Consider the following 19,040-nt stretch of genomic DNA (forward strand, 5'->3'; position numbering starts at 1 on the left):
TCAGGCATACTGCATCTCAACAGGTCTTAACCAAGGGACTCATCGGTCAGTTTTAAGCAGAATGTGAACTTGCAACACTGGTTCCAGAACTGCCCCTGCTATTTGCCCAGTGGTGCCTACCACGGGGGGTGATATGATCTCCTCCTTGGTCTGCCGCAGAACTTCGTTGTGGATGGTCACAGAGTCCAGGGCCCAGCCTTTGTGGGCGCGGGTCACTTCCTGCCTCATTGCTGTGAGGAAGCCTTAAAGAAAAGAAAAAAGATAATGCCGATGCCTTAGATCAATCCACTCGAGAAACAAGAAAGGAAGAAGCTCCAAGTGTTAGCTGCTTATCAACCTCCAAATGCGTGCCCACCCAAGAGGAGCTGAGATTGAACCTGAGGGGCACATTTCTTTCTGTGTTTTGTTTCTATGGGGACCTGCAATGAGCTAAGTATTCCTTGCTGGCTGACAGCAGGAAAGCAGCACCCTTTCTGCCTCAGAGAGAGCTTTGGTTTGAAACTCTCATGGGGTTTCAACCACTCAAGTGTCTAAAGATTGTAATCCAGGCCTAGCTCCTCGTCTCTATTTGAAATCACACTGCTTAGGAACAAGACTGGAATGGCAAATATTCTGCGATCAGCATTCCAGCTAAAACTAGAATCAAACCATTATCAAGCTTCTATTTGCTATAATGGAACAATTTCATTTTGTCTAAGGAAACAAGGCATAATGCCAAAATAGAAAACCCAACTTTCAATTTGATCAAACAAAGCAATCACACCGGAAAGGAAATCTATGTGTTTTAATGTGCATAATATGGTTATTTTTAAGGCAATACAAGGTTACACATATTGTGGCCTTTCTTTAAACTTAATACAATATTTGCAAACCATGCCATTCAATTCAACAGGAGAAGCCTTTCTTGGAGAGCAGCAATTAATGTTAGAAACTACACCCTAAACTTCAAATGGACTTCAAAACCTTAAGAAGATTTTATCTGTGACCTCTATATTACATTTGGCTCCCATGTTAATAGTGAAAATCATGAATAAATTTTGGAATATGTTATGTCCCCCACCCCTACTCCCAGTCAGATCTGAGGATTATTATGCACCAGCATGTGAGAATATTGTATCAAGTTTGGGAACAGAGGGAAGAGAAGAAGTTGCAAGACATAATAACAGGCACTGAGTTACTACCCCTTGAAGCTGGAAAGAAAAACTAGGCCCTAGCTTGGCTTAATGAGGCAGTCCATTTCTTCCAGTTTCCAAGTCCCTTCCTGGTAACTGAATTAGACACTTGGGGAGGCCCACATTCATTCATTCATTCATTCATTCATTCGTTAAGTCTCTCAGGAGTAGTTCCCGCGTGCCAGGCACAGCTCTTGGTGGGATGACCACAAAGATGAATAGGCCATCCATGGACCCTGCATTAAAGGAGCTCAGTCTAGAAGAAATGGGGAGGAAGGCAAGGCATATAACACAGTGTTGTTATGAGCAGAGGTGTAAAAATAAACCACTCGGGAAGACAGCTCAAGGCAGGCTGAATCAAGAGGATGAAGTTGAAGGTGACTCTTGTAAGGTATGTAGGAGTTTACCAAATGGGACAATTCCAGTTAGAGGAATAGCATGTGCAAAAGCATGGGGATCTAGGCTAAAGGTGAGGCCTTTGTTTGTGCAGATACCACATGTGGCCTAACCCAAGCTGTCCCGTCACCACACAAAGCAGGCTGCCACCGTCAAGGGATTAAAGAAGCTAAGTACACATAAGGAAGCCCTCAGTGACCAGACAGTGATCTGGAGTCACATTCCAAAGGTCATGATGTGTGAAACTAGGCAAAATTACGTGGCATTGAATGGCAGTTCCATCTCCCATATAACCTCAAACAGCAGGGAATGTTGGTAGAAAGGAAAACTGGAATATTAAAGCAGCAGATTAAATTAAAGGTAAAACCACCTTTGTCCAGTGGGCTAAAGCACTGTCCCAGGCTTTAATGCATTTGAATGATCAACCAGTAGGGCCTGCTTCCCCATATGCCAGACTGGGGATGCTTGCCAAAGTACCCAATACCATAAAGGTAGGGAAGTTGCAGGAAACAGCCATTGTCCCCACTCTCGTTGTGAGTCAACATGCTATGCTGCTGAGAACACCAAGCCTCACCACACCTGGGAAAGGAGTTATCTACTGGAAACTGCAATGGGATGTCCTTCTGGGATGGCTGAGTTACTTCACACCCCTGGGTGAGGGGGAACTACTCAATCTTCACTGGGATCCCACTGTCCTGCTGCAGGCCAGACTGTTGAGATGCAGTATGCCTGAAACAGAACATTCACCAAAGAGGGGACAAGGTGGGGGTCCCGGTCTGGCATATCGCACCCCCCAGTCCATCTCCTCATGCCTGACAGGCTGCCTCCCCCCAGCCAACACGTATGCTATGCACAACCAGGTCAAGGGCCACGTTCCTAAAACTGCCAACTTCCCTCTCCTCAGAAAGGTGGGCGTGTTTTTTTCCACAGGTACAATCATTTGGCCACAGTCTCTGTCCCTCCATTGGCCTGGAGGATGTTATAGGACACACAGAAGCTCTTAGTAAATTCATTCAGCAAGCCTTGAATGATAGCCAACAGAGCCTGTCCTTACCAAACACTGAAATGTCTCTAATGAGAAAAACTGTCTTCCAAAATAGGATGGCCTTGGACATTATTACTGCCTCACAGGGAGGTATCTCTGCCATTATCCAAATAGAATGTTGCTCATTCCTGATGAGTCTGCTAACGTATCATCTTTATTAAATCACATGAAGACACCAGTGAATGCCCTGAGTGATCCAGCTCCCAACCTAAGGAACTTAATAAATCAGTGGTTAGAATCACGGAGCTATCAGTGGAAAAAGCTGTGACTAACTTTGGGGATCATTGTCTTAATCTGTGTTTTCTCTTGCATGTGTCCATTCTGTTGGCGTGGTATCTCCCTCCTATGCAGGCAGATGGCTACCAAAAGAGCCAGCTTCATGCTAGTGAAACCCCTTGCTGACTGCTCAGGTCCCACTGCGGAAGAGGGGGAAGGTCATCAAGAGGACACAGCCACCAGCTGATCTGTGAGCTTCACTTGGGCAATTGGAGCCTCCTCATTCCCTCCCCTGTCCTTGAAATGTGTGTTCCACTTGCCCTTCCTGCTTCCAGAAGCTGCCCTAAGGACATAGCCTTGAGATAGTGATGTATTGTTGAGGCCATCTGGATGGTATACATGACTGAACTCAGTTAAGTCCTCTATATAAACTTTTAATGTTTGGCTGGTGGGTACGGAGATCTATTTGGCTTCTGGCCACCCAAGATAAACCTTTTATGTAAGTGTCCTTACTTATAAAACCTTCCACCTACCAATCTGAATGGCCTGCGTCTTTCTTCCGTCTCTCCCTGCTCTCTGCATATGGGGGCTGGTTTCAGATTACACCCTCAAAGCTCCCCAGGAAGGTGCAAACCAACGGTGACCACAATAATAAAATCCAATTCTTTCTTGTAAATCCCTCCATGAATGTCATTTTCATCATTCAACACTAAGCGAGCATCCATGTGGCGTATTAGACAATGTGTATCCAAGTAGAGTAGTTGGATTTCAATTGACCCTATTATGCAATATTTTAAAATTCATCCCTGATCTATGAACCTACCAGGTCACAATGCACAATACATGAATCTTGGTCTCAACCGTCCATCGGCACAAATTGAATAATTGAAATTTTCTATAACATTTTAAATTCCAACTAAATTGCAAATTTAACCTCTCTTCATATGGCACTCCAGACAATGACATAGGTAGGTGCCAGATGATGAATGACTGGGGTTCTCTCTTATGTAACACACCTGCTTTGAAGATTTCAGCCATTATTGAAGAGCTCTGAAAACCTCCAGTGCAATTAGGGAGAGACCATCTCCTATCTCCTGCCTACTAGGGGATATGCATGATGTTGTCTAGTTTACTTCAATAGTATGCCTCCTAATGCTTGGGTAGCACTTTTAGTATGCCAGTAGGTAGAATCTAGAACACAGATTACCTTGAACTGTTAAGAAAGGAAAAATGTTAAAGAAATATATCTGAGGCCTGAGAGTGGAGGGCAGGGAACTGTTCTATGGGTAATTCCCACCCAGAGAACATGGAGAAGATAACATAGTTTTTCAAGTCTTGATAGTTTTGTTTTGGCTTCCTAAAAAGAAAAACATGATCTTGTGGAATTCCAATTGCAGTAAATCCACTGAAATGTTCACTATTGAATTTAAAACAATGAATGGCCACCTTTCTTGTAGACTAATATCAAGGCTAATGGAATCAAAATCTTTGTTTTCTGAAGCCTGTATAATTTTATTTATTTTTCTTTTTAAAACATTTTTACGTTTGTTTATTTATTTTGAGAGAGATAGCATGCGTGGAGTAGGGGCAAAGAGAGAGGGAGAGAGAATTCCAAGCAGGCTCTGTGCTGACACAGTGCAGAGTCGGATACGGGGCTCAAACTCACAAACTGTGAGAGCATGACCTGAGCTGAAATCAAGAGTCGGTCACTTAACTGACTGAGCCACTCAGGTGCCCCTGAAGCCTGTATAATTTTAAAAGACTATTGACATATTTTTCTTTATAAAAACTTGAAAAGCTTTTGTCTTGGCACCAATTTAGTTTTAATAATTCTTAAACCAAATTTCAACCATCAGTGGTAGAAAAGTGATTCATACTTTCATATGTTTGAATTGAGAAACAAAAAGTTGGGGGAAGTCTTCACCAATAATAACCTTTTGTTCTTCATGATATTTAACCACCCACATGGAAATGGGTGATTTGACTATTCAAACATCTGAGTTGCATGTGTTCTAAATGAGGTGTTTAAAAAAATTTTTTTCACCTTCAAACTCATACAGCACAATGAAATCTTAAAAGACTTGTCAAGTTTTTCTTTAAAATTTTCACTTTCAAGCTAGTGTTGTACTTTAGAAACTCAGGTCTAAAATAACCTGTGTTGTGTCTTAATTCCTATAATAGTAGTAACCCAACATTTCAGCAAACTAATTACTGTTGTTTGACTTGTGCAATCAGTCAGCCTAAAGAAAGCTGTAGAGTTTTTTAAGTATCATTTCAAACATGGCCTGAGAAGAGACTAAAGAAATAACTAATCAGGAAGGTTGCTTGTCTCAATTTGATAAGGAGGAGGTTAGTATTCTGTAATGATGCTCCTATCGGCCATTTTTTTTTCTTTAATAAATGAACTGGTCTTTATGTAACGGGCCTTAGGTTGGGCAGTATTTCCTGTCTTATTAGTTACCAAGCCTCCCAGTAGCATCTTCAAAGATGAGGAGAAATGATGTTCCTGCTGCAAGCGTATGACAGGCAGTTTTTCCCCCAAATGAGAAGCAAACAGAGTTCATTAGTAAGTTAAATAAAGGTCAGAAATCGTTAAACAAAGATGAGGCTGATCCACCCGGTTGAATAAAAATGCACCAGGCACCTCTCCTGATGCTTTGCTAGATGCTGTAAGGTGGGGGATCTTAGACTTGGCTGCAAGTTAGAAATATCTGGGAAGTCTTATAACTCCTGATTCCCATGTCACAACCCAGATCAGTAAAATCAGAATCTAGAGGTGGGACCCTGGCATTGGCATTGTTTCAAGGCAGGGCTTCTCAAACTTTAATGTTCTTAGGTATCAGCTGGGAAAGGAGCTTTTATTAACATGCAGGTTATGACTCAGTAGGTAGGTCAAGGGTAGGGGCCTGAGATTCTCCATTTCTATCAAGCTCCCAAGTAGTACTGATGTTGTTGGCTGGTGGACCACATACTGGGTAGTCTAAGGCCTAGTTTACACATTAGAATGACCAAGGGAGCTTTTAAGAAAACTAACTGTCCAGACTCTAGAGGCCTCATCACCAGAGGTTCTGATATAATTGGTCTGGAGCCCCAGGCATTACTATGTATTAAAAGTTTCGCAGGAGATTCTATTGTACAGGTAGGGCTGAGAAATACTGCTATGTAAAAAGATCCACACAGCAGGCCACTGAGAGGTCACTGACCCAGATTTGTTTTAAGAACAAATTTGACAAGTAGTAACAGAAATGCCCCATGTACAAGCAAAATATTAGGAAGGCTGTCAGTTGTATGAGTGGACTCCTTCCACAGTCCCTTGAGACATACATGCTCTCTGTGATGTTGTTAATCCAGGACAGAGTTGGCTTCAACAGAACCTGAGTATAAGTGGGAAAGCTGGGGCTACTTCTGCGGTCCCCTAAACCCACCATGTTTTATGTGCCAAAATGTAATTCCTTGAGCTGCTCTACCTTCTCTGAGTGCTACTTTATGCTTCCTTTCCCTTGCCCCAATCAAACCTTTCCATTTTTCCCTCTAGAGTGGTTCTATGGTCAACCAACTCTTCACAGAACATTCTCTCCATCTTCTTCCCCTTACTGGAGCCCTACTCAACTCTAAAGACACAGTCCTTCCCAATTGTTCCTCCATCCTTTATGAGAATCTCTGCTGCTTTGACAAACACACCCTCAGGCCACATGCTCCTCCCCTCTCCAAATACTATCTGCCTCCATTCACTGAGCATCCTCGATCATCTGGGCCTCTTCAGCATCCATTTAGCATCTTGACCTCTCCATTCCCTGACCTTACCATTTCTGGAGACCTCCTGAACTCCACCTTTTCTTCCCTTCTTTCCCAGGTAGTCTAGATTCATTCTTGTCATCACTTGCCCAGCCAAAACTCCAATCCTACATGAATCCAAATGCCCCCCTTCCTATACCTATTCCAGGCTGCTGAATAATACTCAGACCACCACATCATTGCCACTTTCCTCGACAGGATTCTCAAAGCCACCCACGAATCTTTCCCTGTCTCCCTCAGTAGCCCAATTTCTCAAACTTCTGCCCCCTCCTTAAGTCTCTCCTCCAACACCTTCCTGCTCCTGAGATCACTTCATGTCCTTCTTCAAGGAGAAAATAGAAAGCATCAGATAAGAACTCCCTTATCTCTTTGCCATCAAACTGACAAACTCACTTGCATCTACACTCATTCCTCCCTACAATGTGTGTGGTGTCCTTCCACCTTCTCAGAGTGCATCTCTCCTCTTGGAAGCCATCCCCTCTTTGCTTCTTTTATCTCTGTCTGTTATCTTTGTGTGCACTCTCTCTCTGTCTCTCACTCTCCTTCTATCTCTCTCTACTGGCTTCTTCCCAACCGTATTTGAATAGACTCAAGCCTCTCCTATCATTATAAGAAGGAAAAAGGAAATCCTTTCTTCTTACAACTACTCCCCCAACTTGCTTTTCCTCTTCAAAGCCAACTTGCTTGAGACAATTATCCTTCTGTCTCTCCATTTCCTGTGGTCCTACTCACTCACCTTGAAGTCTGACTCCTCCACCTCCCCATCCACCTCACTGACACTTCTTTTGCCAACAATCTCCTTGTTGATAAAGCCATCTGACCACGTTTGGTCCTATCTTACTTGATTTCTGGCAGCTTCTGTCACTACTTCCTACTTTCCCCTCTTGTCTTCTACCACACTATGCTTTCTTGGCTTCCCTCTTCAAAGCTGTTTGGATATGAAAGGACCATTCACAAGGATTGGGTGATCTGGAGGATGGTGATACATAAGCAAATGTACAGAATCTTGATGAGGATGGTTTAGGAGGAAGATGACCAGATGGCAGTACTGGTGAGGTTCACAGGAGTATGGAATACTCTACATTCACAGTTGGAAGTGAAGAATCAGAATCTCAAACAAGGACTTTGGATGAGTCAGTCATATGTGCAGATAAACAGTTGCATCTGTAAGAACGGTTGACATCATCCATGTAGGTACCAGGGCCAAGAGCAGAACTTGCTTGAGAAGAGCCTACAAAAGTGGGCTAAGAAGCAGTCCTAGAAGAGACAGGAGGAGAACCAAGGAAGGTGATGGACGAAAGCCAAGGTGTTAAAGAGTTTCCAGAATTGGCATCCTAGTATAGTTAGGGGGAATGAAGTTGGCAAGAAGGTCACTAGGTTTGGTAGCCTTGGAGACAGCAGTGATGAGGCTGGCCAGATTACAAGGGATTGGACACTTGGTACGGAAGATAACGATGTGCAGAAACTAGAATTATAAGAGATGTGTATAAGGATTATGACTGAAGCCAGGTACATCTAAGCCACTGTGACATGAAGGCAAGGAAGATGGGTTGTTACTCATTTTGGAGGCATTTTAAGGTGTCCACAGTCGTCCTATCATTCTGTGGTTTGAGGATAGAGCAGGTGAGTGCTATCACTCAGAGGTTTAGAACCCTGAGGTCCATTCACCTGGCTTCCCTCAGACATTAGGGGAAGCTCCGGTTCAGCACACAGTAGCCTTGGGGAATGATTATGAGTGTTGTGGGATTAGAAGAAATCTCCCAGTCCCTTCTAATCCTAAAATTCTATTAAACCTTGGTGCACTTTTCCACCCAAAAAACGTCAGGCTTTTTATAAGACAAACATCCAGAAAGTGCTGCTAGTTGATGATGTTGCCCTGAAAACAAATACATCAGCAAGAGGTTATAGATAATTTTTACTATAAAAAAAGATAACAGGACAAAAAATACCTATCCCCTTGCTTTAGCAAAATCCTCTCTAACAGAAAATCTTGATTTGTACTATGTATAACTTGTCACTGATATCTCCTTTGTCAGACTGACACGGATTGTTGAGACACTGAGAAAAAAAGCAGAAAACCTAACAGAAGTTGGCATCCAAATGGCATCAGGCTCCAGGTGGAGTTAAACATTTGTAAAATAACGATACTACATGATTCAATCTAAGATAGAGGTGTGAGGCCTGAAGAACATGTTCAGCCTCTGCATCAGCAGTACCTGTGAATCATACCTAACAACAAATGACAAAGCATGGCTATCAATTAAGAGGTTTTGAAAGGCAGTCAATCCCTACTTGAAGCCAGGCTCATTACAACTCATTTTCTACACCTACGACACAGGCGCACGCGCGCACACACACACACACACACACACACACACACAAATTAGAATCTAAATCATATGTACATGATACTCTGAAAATGCACACCTGTGGGAACAAGAGACAGGACAATTCCTTCAAGAACCCTGAGAAGGACAATCTTTTTTTTTTTTTTAATGTTTTTATTTATTTTTGAGACAGAGAGAGACACAGCGTGAGCAGGGGAGCAGCAGAGGGAGAGGGAGATACAGAATCCGAAGTAGGCTCCAGGCTCTGAGCTGTCAGCACAGAGCCCGACGCGGGGCTCAAACTCACAGAGTGTGAGATCATGACCTGAGCCGAAGTCAGACGCCCAACCAACTGAGCCACCCAGGTGCCCCCTGAGAAGGACAATCTTAAACAATATGTGAACATGTGTATCAACAATTGCTGGAGTACTAAGGTCCTCTTGGACCTGAGTAATCACTGGGGTGCAAATCCCTGCACTACCAAAAGTTGAGCCATTGAACAAATATTATAGGGTCATGGGTACAGAGAGCTTGACCACTTTTTTTTAATATTTATTTTTGAGAGAGAGAGAGAGAGAGAAAGAGAGTGGGGGCGGGGAGATAGTGAGAGAGAGAGAGAAAGGGAGAGAAGATCATATGTGAGTGAGGGAGGGGCAGAGAGAGGGAGACAGAAGATCCAAAGCAGGCTCCACGCTGTGAGCATAGAGCTCAACGCAGGGATCGAACTCACTAACTATGAGATCATGCCCTGAGCTGAAATCAAGAGTCAGCTGCTTAACCAAATGATCCACCCAGGCACTCCCGCCTGACCATTTTAATAATCAAGGCTAACTGCCATATAGGTGAGCGCATCAACTACTACAAGAAATTATTGTGAAGGGGACTGAAAATACCATTCCATGGTGGCTGACTCAGCCTCTTCAAGTATGACTGACAAAATATCAGACCACCATAAGGCAATGGAGCAGTGCTACAAACAGCATTCAGCTCAGACACAGGCTGGGGGGCACACAAGGCTATTACCTGTCCTTGTGGCAGCATGGGCCTTGAAGGCACTTAGGCCTGAGGAGCAATCTTTAGAGGCGCCACGGGAAACACACATCTGACAGTACTGGATGCCATATTACATTATAAGAACACAAAACTAAATGGTTATATGTGAAATTTTATTTTCAAATATTTCATAGCCTATGTGATTTTGACTCTACGTATTTGTAATAAAACTATGGTCTTGTTGCAAAGTGAATTATGTTTTACTTCAACGTGTTTTTTTTTAATTAAAAAAAAAACCCCATTTATTAAATATCTTGAGCCAAAGAAAGAAATTTCATTGAAGAGGACTGGGTTAGAAGATATAAAACCCAGGAGATATAGTCATGCTAAGAATCAATTATTGTCAAATAGTGATCAGAGAAGCTTCCAATTGGAAGGCGCTTTATCTGCTTGCACACTGCCTATGAACATGTATGAAATTGCTGTAATCTTTGTGATGTCCAGATTTGGTCAGGTGATATGGAACAGAAAGTAATTTTTCTCTCATGTCAAGAAAAGGAAAAGGAAGCAGAAAAGTGATTAGTGTGCAGGGAAAGCTGACCTCTACTATGTTACACCACAAATAAAAAGCAATCATAGACAAGACAAGGGTATATGTCTATGTACATGTGCATAAAGGTAGCATGCTTGAATCCAGGCCTTTCCAAGACATGAGAGCCATGAGAGAAAGAATCAGAGTTTAAGCTGAAAACAGAAATTAAGGAAAGAGAAAGGATTAGTATTACTAACAAATAATGACAAGAAAACTGAAATGTACGTCTGCATTTGAATTTTTTTAAACGTTCTGGCTTGTGACATTTCTTAACAAACAGTAACAATTACAGAATAGTTCACATTAATACTTTGCCATTTTAAGTCATATTTCTAATGAAAAGAAAAAACAGTCATGGAAAGAGACTGTGTGTTGTGATATACAACTTAATTTGTCTGTGTCTATGGAAGGCCAGGGATGAACCAACCCCATTACCTTGGTTCTTGAATATCAAAAATGCACTTAATGACCTCACATCCTTTTGAAAATCACTGATCTTTACCCCTCTCCCAAATTCCAAGTCTGCCAACACACCTCTCCACCTGGATGTCCCACCAGCACTAGCTGACAAATCCAGTGCTCCTTGCTTTCCTCTCAGCCAGTCCCTCTTCCAACGCTCCCTGCCTTATACCAGGCCTTTAGCCTCAGCCGTTGTCTCTCTCTAGTCTCTCAAAGACCCCCCATTTAGGGTGCGTGGGTGGCTCAGTCAGTTGAGCTTCTGACCCTTGACTTTGGCTCAGGTCATGATCCTAGGGTCGTGGGATTGAGCCCCACACTGGGCTCTGTGCTGAGCATGGAGCCTGCTTAGGATCCTCTCTCTCTCTCTCTCTCTCTCTCTCTCTCTCTCTCTCTCCCCCTTTGTCCCTTTTTCCTGCTGTCTCTCTCTAAAATAAATAAATAAATAATGAAAAAAGTCCCCCATTTAGTCACCCCATCAGATCTGTCCCTTCCTCTTCACCTAGTTAAGGTCCCAGGCTCTCTCCCTTGGACTCGGTAAGAGTCTCATTGCTCAGAAGCTTCATACTCCAGTCTACTCTCTACCTTCTCCTGGGATTATCTTTTGATCTTTGATCTTTGATCAAATTGGATCAAAGACCCAATTTGATCCCGAATTGGGACTTCCAATTGCCTTTATGATGTGGCCTAAACTCCCCCAGGAGACTCCACACGCCAGCCTCACTGCCCCCCACCTCTTCTCCCCTCTCTGAACTCAGGCCATGCCGCTGTCCTTCTTTCCCTGGAGATGCCTTGTCTTTGCTCAAGTCTCTGACTGGAATGCCCCTTTCTCAAGTCCCTGCAAATTCTACCCCATTTTTCCTGTATAAAGCTCTTCTGGAGCCTTGCCTTGGCAGAATTCATCTTCCTGTCCTCTGTACTACTATGGCACTTAGCTCTCACTCGGGTGAAGCACTTATCACATTATGTTAAAGTTGCTGATGGGTCTGTCTTACCAATCAGATTATGAAGCTCCTTTAGGGCATGAATTGGGTCTCAAATGTCTCTCTATTGAAAGCACCTAGCAGAGGGGCTAGCAAATGGAAGGTGGTTAGACAATCCTAATTAAGTTAAGTGCTATTTCTTCAGGCCCTCAAGCCAGGAATTACCTGGTGACAACTCACTCAAATTGAGGGCTGGTAAGGAGGAAAGAGACACTCATAAGTAGACACATGAAATCCAAGAACCATAATAAAAATGTTTCCTCCCCAAATTCAATGGAAAATCTGGGAGAAAAATAGATAAGTGAAATCTGGGAGCTGTCCTTTACAAATATAAAGCCTACTGACACAGTAATATACTATGTATAGTTTTGTAAGCTCATAAAAACAGGCATGGTTAGTGTTTTAAATTTAGAAAATGTTAAGATACTTAAAAATGCATGAAGTGAATTAATGTATGTACACAGGGGACAATTAAAGGTATACTATTTGTTGAAGTATTATTTATACAAAGAAAACTGCATAAATAAGTGTACAGCATGACGAATTTTCACCAAGAGAATATAGCCATGTAACCAACATCCAGATCAAGAAATGGAACATTCCTAGGCCCCCAGAAGCTCCCTGGCACCCTTTTGCAATCACTGCCCTCTCCCTCAAGGGCAACCACTAGCCTGACTTTTAACACCATGGATCTGTTTTGCCTGTTTTGATCCTTTGTGTAAATGGAATTATACAGTATACATACATCACAATGTATACAGTATAACAAATTGCAATGTGTTCTGTTTGACTTCCTTCACTTGAGATTATTTTATGAGATTCAACCATATTGTGAGTAGCAATAATACCTCTTAAATTTGTATGTGTAAATTAAATTGTATTACAAGTGGACCTATAAGATGCTGAACTGTAAGGAATCCAACATTACTTTATTTTGGCCAAGAATTACTTGAAGTAGCTATGAAACTAGAAGTCAACCTCAAGAAAAAAAATCTGCAAACACCACAAATACATGAAGGTTAAATAACATGCAACTAAATAATGAATGGGGGGGGGGTCTCTCCACCAAGAAGACCTAACAATTGTAAATATTTATGCCCCCAAATTGTAAACACCCAGATATATATGTCATTTAAAAACAAATATAAAGAAACTCATTGATAATAGTACAATAATAGTAAGGGACTTTAACACCCCCACTTAACAACAATGGACAGATCATCTAAGCAGAAAATCAACAAGGAAACAATGGCTTTGAATGACACGCTGGATCAGATGGACTTAATAGATATATTCAGAGCATTTCATCCTAATACAGCCGAATACACATTCTTTTTGAGTTAACATGGAACATTCTCCAAAACAGATCACATACTGGGTCACAAACCAGCTCTCAACAAGTACAAAAAGACTGAGATCACACCATGTGTATTTTCAGAACAACAATGCTATGAAACTTGAAGTTAATCATAAGAAAAAAATGCGGAAAGACCACAAATACATAGATATTAAAGAACATCCTACTAAATAATGGATGAGTTAACCAGGAAATTAAAGAAGAAATTTAAAAGTATATGGAAACAAATGAAAATGGAAACATGACAGTCCCAAACCTTGAGATGCAGCAAAGACAGTCATAAGAGGGAAGTATATAGCCATCAGGCCTACCTGACGCAAGAGAAGTCTCAAATACACAACCTAAACTTACACCTAAATGAGCTAGAAAAGAAATAGCAAATAAAGCCTAAAGCCAGAAGGGAAATAATAAATATTAGAACAGAAATGAATGATATAGAAACAAGCAAAAACAACAACAACAACAACAACAACAACAAAAACACAATAGAACAGATCAACAAAACTAAGAGCTGATTCTTTGAAAAAATTAGTAAAATTGATAACCCCGTAACCAGACTTATTAAAAAAAAAAAAGACCAAAATAAATAAAATCATGGATGAAAGTGCACAGATCACAACCAACACCACAGAAATACAATCATAAGAGAATATTATCAAAAATTGTACGCCAACAAACTGGGCAATCTGGAAGAAATGGGAAAATTCCTGGAAACATACAAACTACTAAAAGTAAAACAGAAGAAATAGAAAAAGTGAACAGACCCATAACTAGCAAAGAAATTGAATCAGTAATCAAAAATCTCCCAACAAACAAAAGTCCAGGGCCAGATGGCTTCCCAGGGGAATTATATCAGATCTTTAAAGAAGAGTTATACCTATTCTTCTCAAACTGATCCAAAAAATAGAAATGGGAGGAAAACTTCCAAACTCATTCTATGAAGCCAGATTACCTTGATTCCAAAAACAAAGACCCCACTAAAAAGGAGAATTACAGGCCAATATCCCTGATTAACACGAATGCAAAAATTCTCAACAAGATACTAGCAAATCAAATTCCACAGTACATTAAAAGAATTATTCACCACGATCAAGTGGGATTTATTCCTGGGCTGCAGGAGTGGTCCAATATTCACAAATCAATCAGTGTGATACACCACATAATAAAAGAAAGGATAAGAACCATATTATCACTTCAATAGATACAGAAAAGGCATTTGACAAAGTACAACATCCATTCATTTTAAAAACCCTCCACAAAGTAGGTTTAGAGGGAACATACCTCAACATAATAAAGGCCATATATAAAAAAAAACCAATAGCTAATATCATCTTTAATGGAGAAAAACTGAAAGCTTTTCCTCTATAGTCAGGAACAAGACAGGGATGTCCACCCTCACCACATTTATTCAACATAGTACTAGAAGTCCTGGCCACAGCAATCAGACAACAAAAAGAAACAAAAGGCATCCAAATCAGCAAGGAAGAAGTCAAACTTTCACTATTTGCAGATGACATGATACTCTACATAGAAAACCCTAAAGACTCCACCAAAAAAACCTGCTAGAACATATACATGAATTCAGTAAAGTTGCAGGATGCAAAACCAACATACAGAAATATGTTGCATTTTTATACACCAATAACGAAGCAGTAGAAAGATAAGGAATGAATCCATTTATAATTACACCAAAAACCATAAGATACGTAGGAATAAACCTAACCAAACAAGAAAAAGACCTGTACTCTGAATACTATAAAACATTGATGAATGAAATTTAAGATGACAGAAAAAAAAATGGAAAGACATTCCATGATCATGATCATGGATTGGAAGAACAAATATTGTTAAAATGTCTATAGTACCGAAAGCAATCTACATATTTAATTCAATCCCTTTCAAAGTACCAACAGAATTTTTCACAGAGCTAGAACAAGCAGTCCTAAAATTTGTATGGAACCACAAGACCCCAAATAGCCAAAGCCAATTTTGAAAAAGAAAAGCAAAGCTTGAAGCATCATAATTCCAGACTTTAAGTTATATTACAAACCTGTAGTGATCAACACAGTATGGTACTGGAACAAAAATAGATACCTATATAACAGAACAGAATAGAAAACCCAGAAATGAACCCATAATTATATGGCCAATTAATCTTCGACAAAGCAGTAAAGAATATTCAGTGGGAAAAAGACAGTCTTTTTGACAAATGGTGTTGGGAAAACTGGACAGCAACATGCAAAAGAATGAAACTGGGCCACTTTCTTACACCATACACAAAAATAAATTAAAAATGGATTAAAGACCTAAATGTGAGACCTGAAACCATAAAAATCCTAGAAGAGAACACAGGTAGTAACCTCTTTGACATCAACCATAGCAACTTCCTTCTAGATATGACTCCTGAGGTAAGGGGAACAAAAGCAAAAATAAACTATTGGGACTGCAAAAAAAAAAAAAAAGCTTCTGCAAACTATCAGGCAACCTAAAGAATGGGAGAAGATATTTGCAAATGACATATCTGATAAAGGATTAGTATCCAGAATCTATAGAGAACTTCAACTCAACACCCCTAAAATGAATAATCCAATTAAAAATTGGGCAGAGGGCCTGAATAGACATTTTTCCAAAGAAGAAATATAGGTGGCCAACAGACACCTGAAAAGATGCTCAACATTACTCACCGTCAGAGAAAAGCAAATCAAGACTACAATGAGATATCACCTCACACCTGTCAGAAAGGCTAAACTCAACAACACAAGAAACAACAGGTGTTGGTGAGGGTGTGGAGAAAGGGAAACTGTCTTGCACTGTTGGGAATGCAAACTTGTACCACCATTGTGGAAAACAGTATGGAGGTTCATCAAAAAGTTAAAAATAGAACTACCCTATGATCCAGCAATGGCACTACTAGATATTTACCCAAAGGATACAAAAATACTGATTCAAAGGGACACACTTGCACCCCAATGTTTATAGCAACATTATCTACAATAGCCAAATTATGGAAGCAGCCCACGTGCCCATCAACTGATGAATGGATAGAGAAGTTATGGTATATGTATACACAATGTAATATTACTCAGCCATCAAAAGGAATGAAATATTGCCATTTGCAACAACATGGATAAGGCCAGAGAGTATCATGTTAAGCGAAATAAGTTAGTCAAAGAAAGACCAATACTATATGCTCTCACTCATATGTGGATTTTAATAAACAAAACAAATGAGCAAAGGAAAAAGGGAGAGGCAAATCAAAAAACAAACTCTTAACTATAGAGAATAAACTGATGGTTATTAGAGGGGAGGTTGGTGGGGGGGATGGATGAAATAGGTGATGGGGATTAAGAAGGGCACTTGTGATGAGCAGCAGGTGATATATGGAAGTGTGGAATCACTATACTGTACACCTGAAACTCATATTACACTGTATGTTAACTAACTGGAATTTAAATAAAACTTTAAAAAATAAGAATTACTTGAAGTAAAATTATCCGTATTGTAGTAAGGCAAAAAGTTGTTGTGTCTCTGAACTTTATGAATTCAATGAACTCCACAAATTTCTAAATCCAAAACACTAACTTTAACCATAGTGGGTTTTATGAGCTTACCAAATTATGCACAATTTATTATGTCAATAGACATCTGGTTAGTAACTTAGTAAAAAATACTTAGTAAGAATTTCTAGAGTGAAGGAAGAAATGCAGCAGAATCACAAAGCACTTTTTCAGGGGATAAAAAACTGAGAGGGGGCCGAGTCTAGAAGTCCACTAAATGCCACATGATCAGTTTTGAAATCAGTCTAATTTCCTGCAACCTAGAAAAATTTTTGCATGTTTTGGTGCTTCATGTTTGACATTTTCATAAAACATTTAAAACTAAGATCTGAATAAAACCTTACTATTTCACATGTCCTGACCACAGGCTTGCTGAAGTAGGTGAGAAGAAAAATGGAAGGTTTGCCTCCATATTGTGGAAGCAATGGTAGAATGAATTTCAGACTGAATTTGCAGAACAATTACAGAAGGATCATCTGTGTTCCCCAGCCTTTGAAAGCCTATGCCCAGAACTTAGCAAGCTGTACCTCTGTATTATTATATATCATACATATTCATCGCACAGTGCAACTACCCTCACCTTCCAACTTTACCCGCTCTCCTATGAGCACATACCTTGCGGATTAAAGAAACCAGTCATCCAAAATACATTGGGCCTCCCCTCAAATATCCAAGTAGAAAACTGAGCGTTTCTTTCCAGAAGTTCAGTGAACCAGAAGCCCAGTGTGGATGAATCCCAGGACACTCTTTTCCAGATCTGAGGTATGCGAGCATCATACATGTTGTCCAGGGCGTCTCTCAAATTCTGAAAAAGGTAAAGTTAAAATATAAGAACAAGAGAAATCAGCGGAAGAGGGAAATGACAATTGAGATAATAGCTCACCTCACTCATAATGATTGTTCCCTCAATGGCCAATTTTAGATCACTCAAGCTACTGCGAAGTATTGAGATGACTCTTTGCATTCTGTCAATTTCTTGTCTCAGAAATATGTTCATTGAATTAAGATGTCCCATCTTGATCAAACGAGCCTTCACCTTAAAAAAAAAAGCATACAAGAAATGAATTTCTAAATTTCTTTTATCACCTGTTATTTCTCTTCCAATGATCTCTCCTTTCTCTGTTCTTTTTCTTCCTCTGGATATATCTCTACCAAATGGATTCTAAAATATCTTTTGCAGAACCAAACTTGCCATTAAATTCCCCATTTTCTGGGCCTCAAAAACTACTGTTCAACTAAAATGATTTTTATTTCCTATTGATTGTACTTAGTTGATAATTGGAAATGTACTTGAAAAAGCTGAAATAGAATTGTACCTTTTTTCCCTTTTAAATGATTAAGTACTAAGTGTCAGTTAAATATTCCTTTGCAATCTAACCTTTATAAGAGTACAGTTTGGAATATTTTTTTCATAATGCTTACAGAGTTGTTATTAGAAATGTCACAGAAAGTTAATACGGACAAAATCTTTACAGAGCAGTTACCAATGAACGATTGGCTGCAGTGTCCTAAGATCATTGTTGCCTTGGCCAGGGCGACTAAAGAGAGCCTTTCCTAATCTAATCAATGAAAATATTTGACTTCGTGGGAGAGCCATTAAGCACCTGTCATTTGTTATTTTTGGGGTATATCATTTATTGACCATTCTGAAGAGATCAATATAAAAGCATCTGGTTGTGGGAATAATAAAATATAACAATTATTGGAAAATAAGCCAATATATATACACATTTCAATTTAGTGTCCTATGCCCAAGAAAAGATTGACTGTGAGTCCTGGCAAGAGCTCATATAGAGATCTGAACTTTCTGCTGGCCACTATCAAAGAGATGCCAGTACATGAGGGGTAAGGATAGGCACATGGAGTGGGAGAGAATTTAGACTGATGTACCAGTCTGCAGAATCACCAGAAAGCCATTCAACTGTAGGTTCTCTGCTGGAGATGCCCACCGTCCCATCCTGAGTCATGGAATGTTAGAGACGATGGCCTTCAAGTTCATCTGTTCCATCCTTCTCATTTTACATGCTAGGTTTGCTAGCATGGTGCTAAAGTGTCCCACTGAGCAATGGACACCTCTGCTTTCCTGCAGTTGGGCCACTTCTAGTGGGTGAAGGATGAAAAGGGGAAGCACAAACTCAGGCAAGCAGTGAT

General features: G+C 40.4%; 1 protein-coding gene across 5 annotated transcripts in view; it reads right to left on the reverse strand.

The window, feature by feature from the left end:
• The window catches only part of DNAH8 (dynein axonemal heavy chain 8), a 329,266-nt gene that overhangs the window by 3,715 nt on the left and 306,511 nt on the right, over positions 1 to 19,040 (reverse strand). For all 5 annotated transcript variants that reach the window (XM_053222854.1, XM_053222853.1, XM_027057830.2 and 2 more), the window contains 3 exons: positions 17,773 to 17,925; positions 17,505 to 17,694; positions 121 to 242 (listed from right to left, as the gene is read on the reverse strand). In XM_053222854.1, coding sequence (XP_053078829.1) covers positions 121 to 242; positions 17,505 to 17,694; positions 17,773 to 17,925 — 465 coding nt within the window. The remainder of the gene's footprint in view (positions 1 to 120; positions 243 to 17,504; positions 17,695 to 17,772; positions 17,926 to 19,040) is intronic.

The sequence above is a fragment of the Acinonyx jubatus genome, chromosome B2 (genome assembly GCF_027475565.1).
Source record: "Acinonyx jubatus isolate Ajub_Pintada_27869175 chromosome B2, VMU_Ajub_asm_v1.0, whole genome shotgun sequence".
Lineage (NCBI taxonomy): Eukaryota > Metazoa > Chordata > Mammalia > Carnivora > Felidae > Acinonyx > Acinonyx jubatus.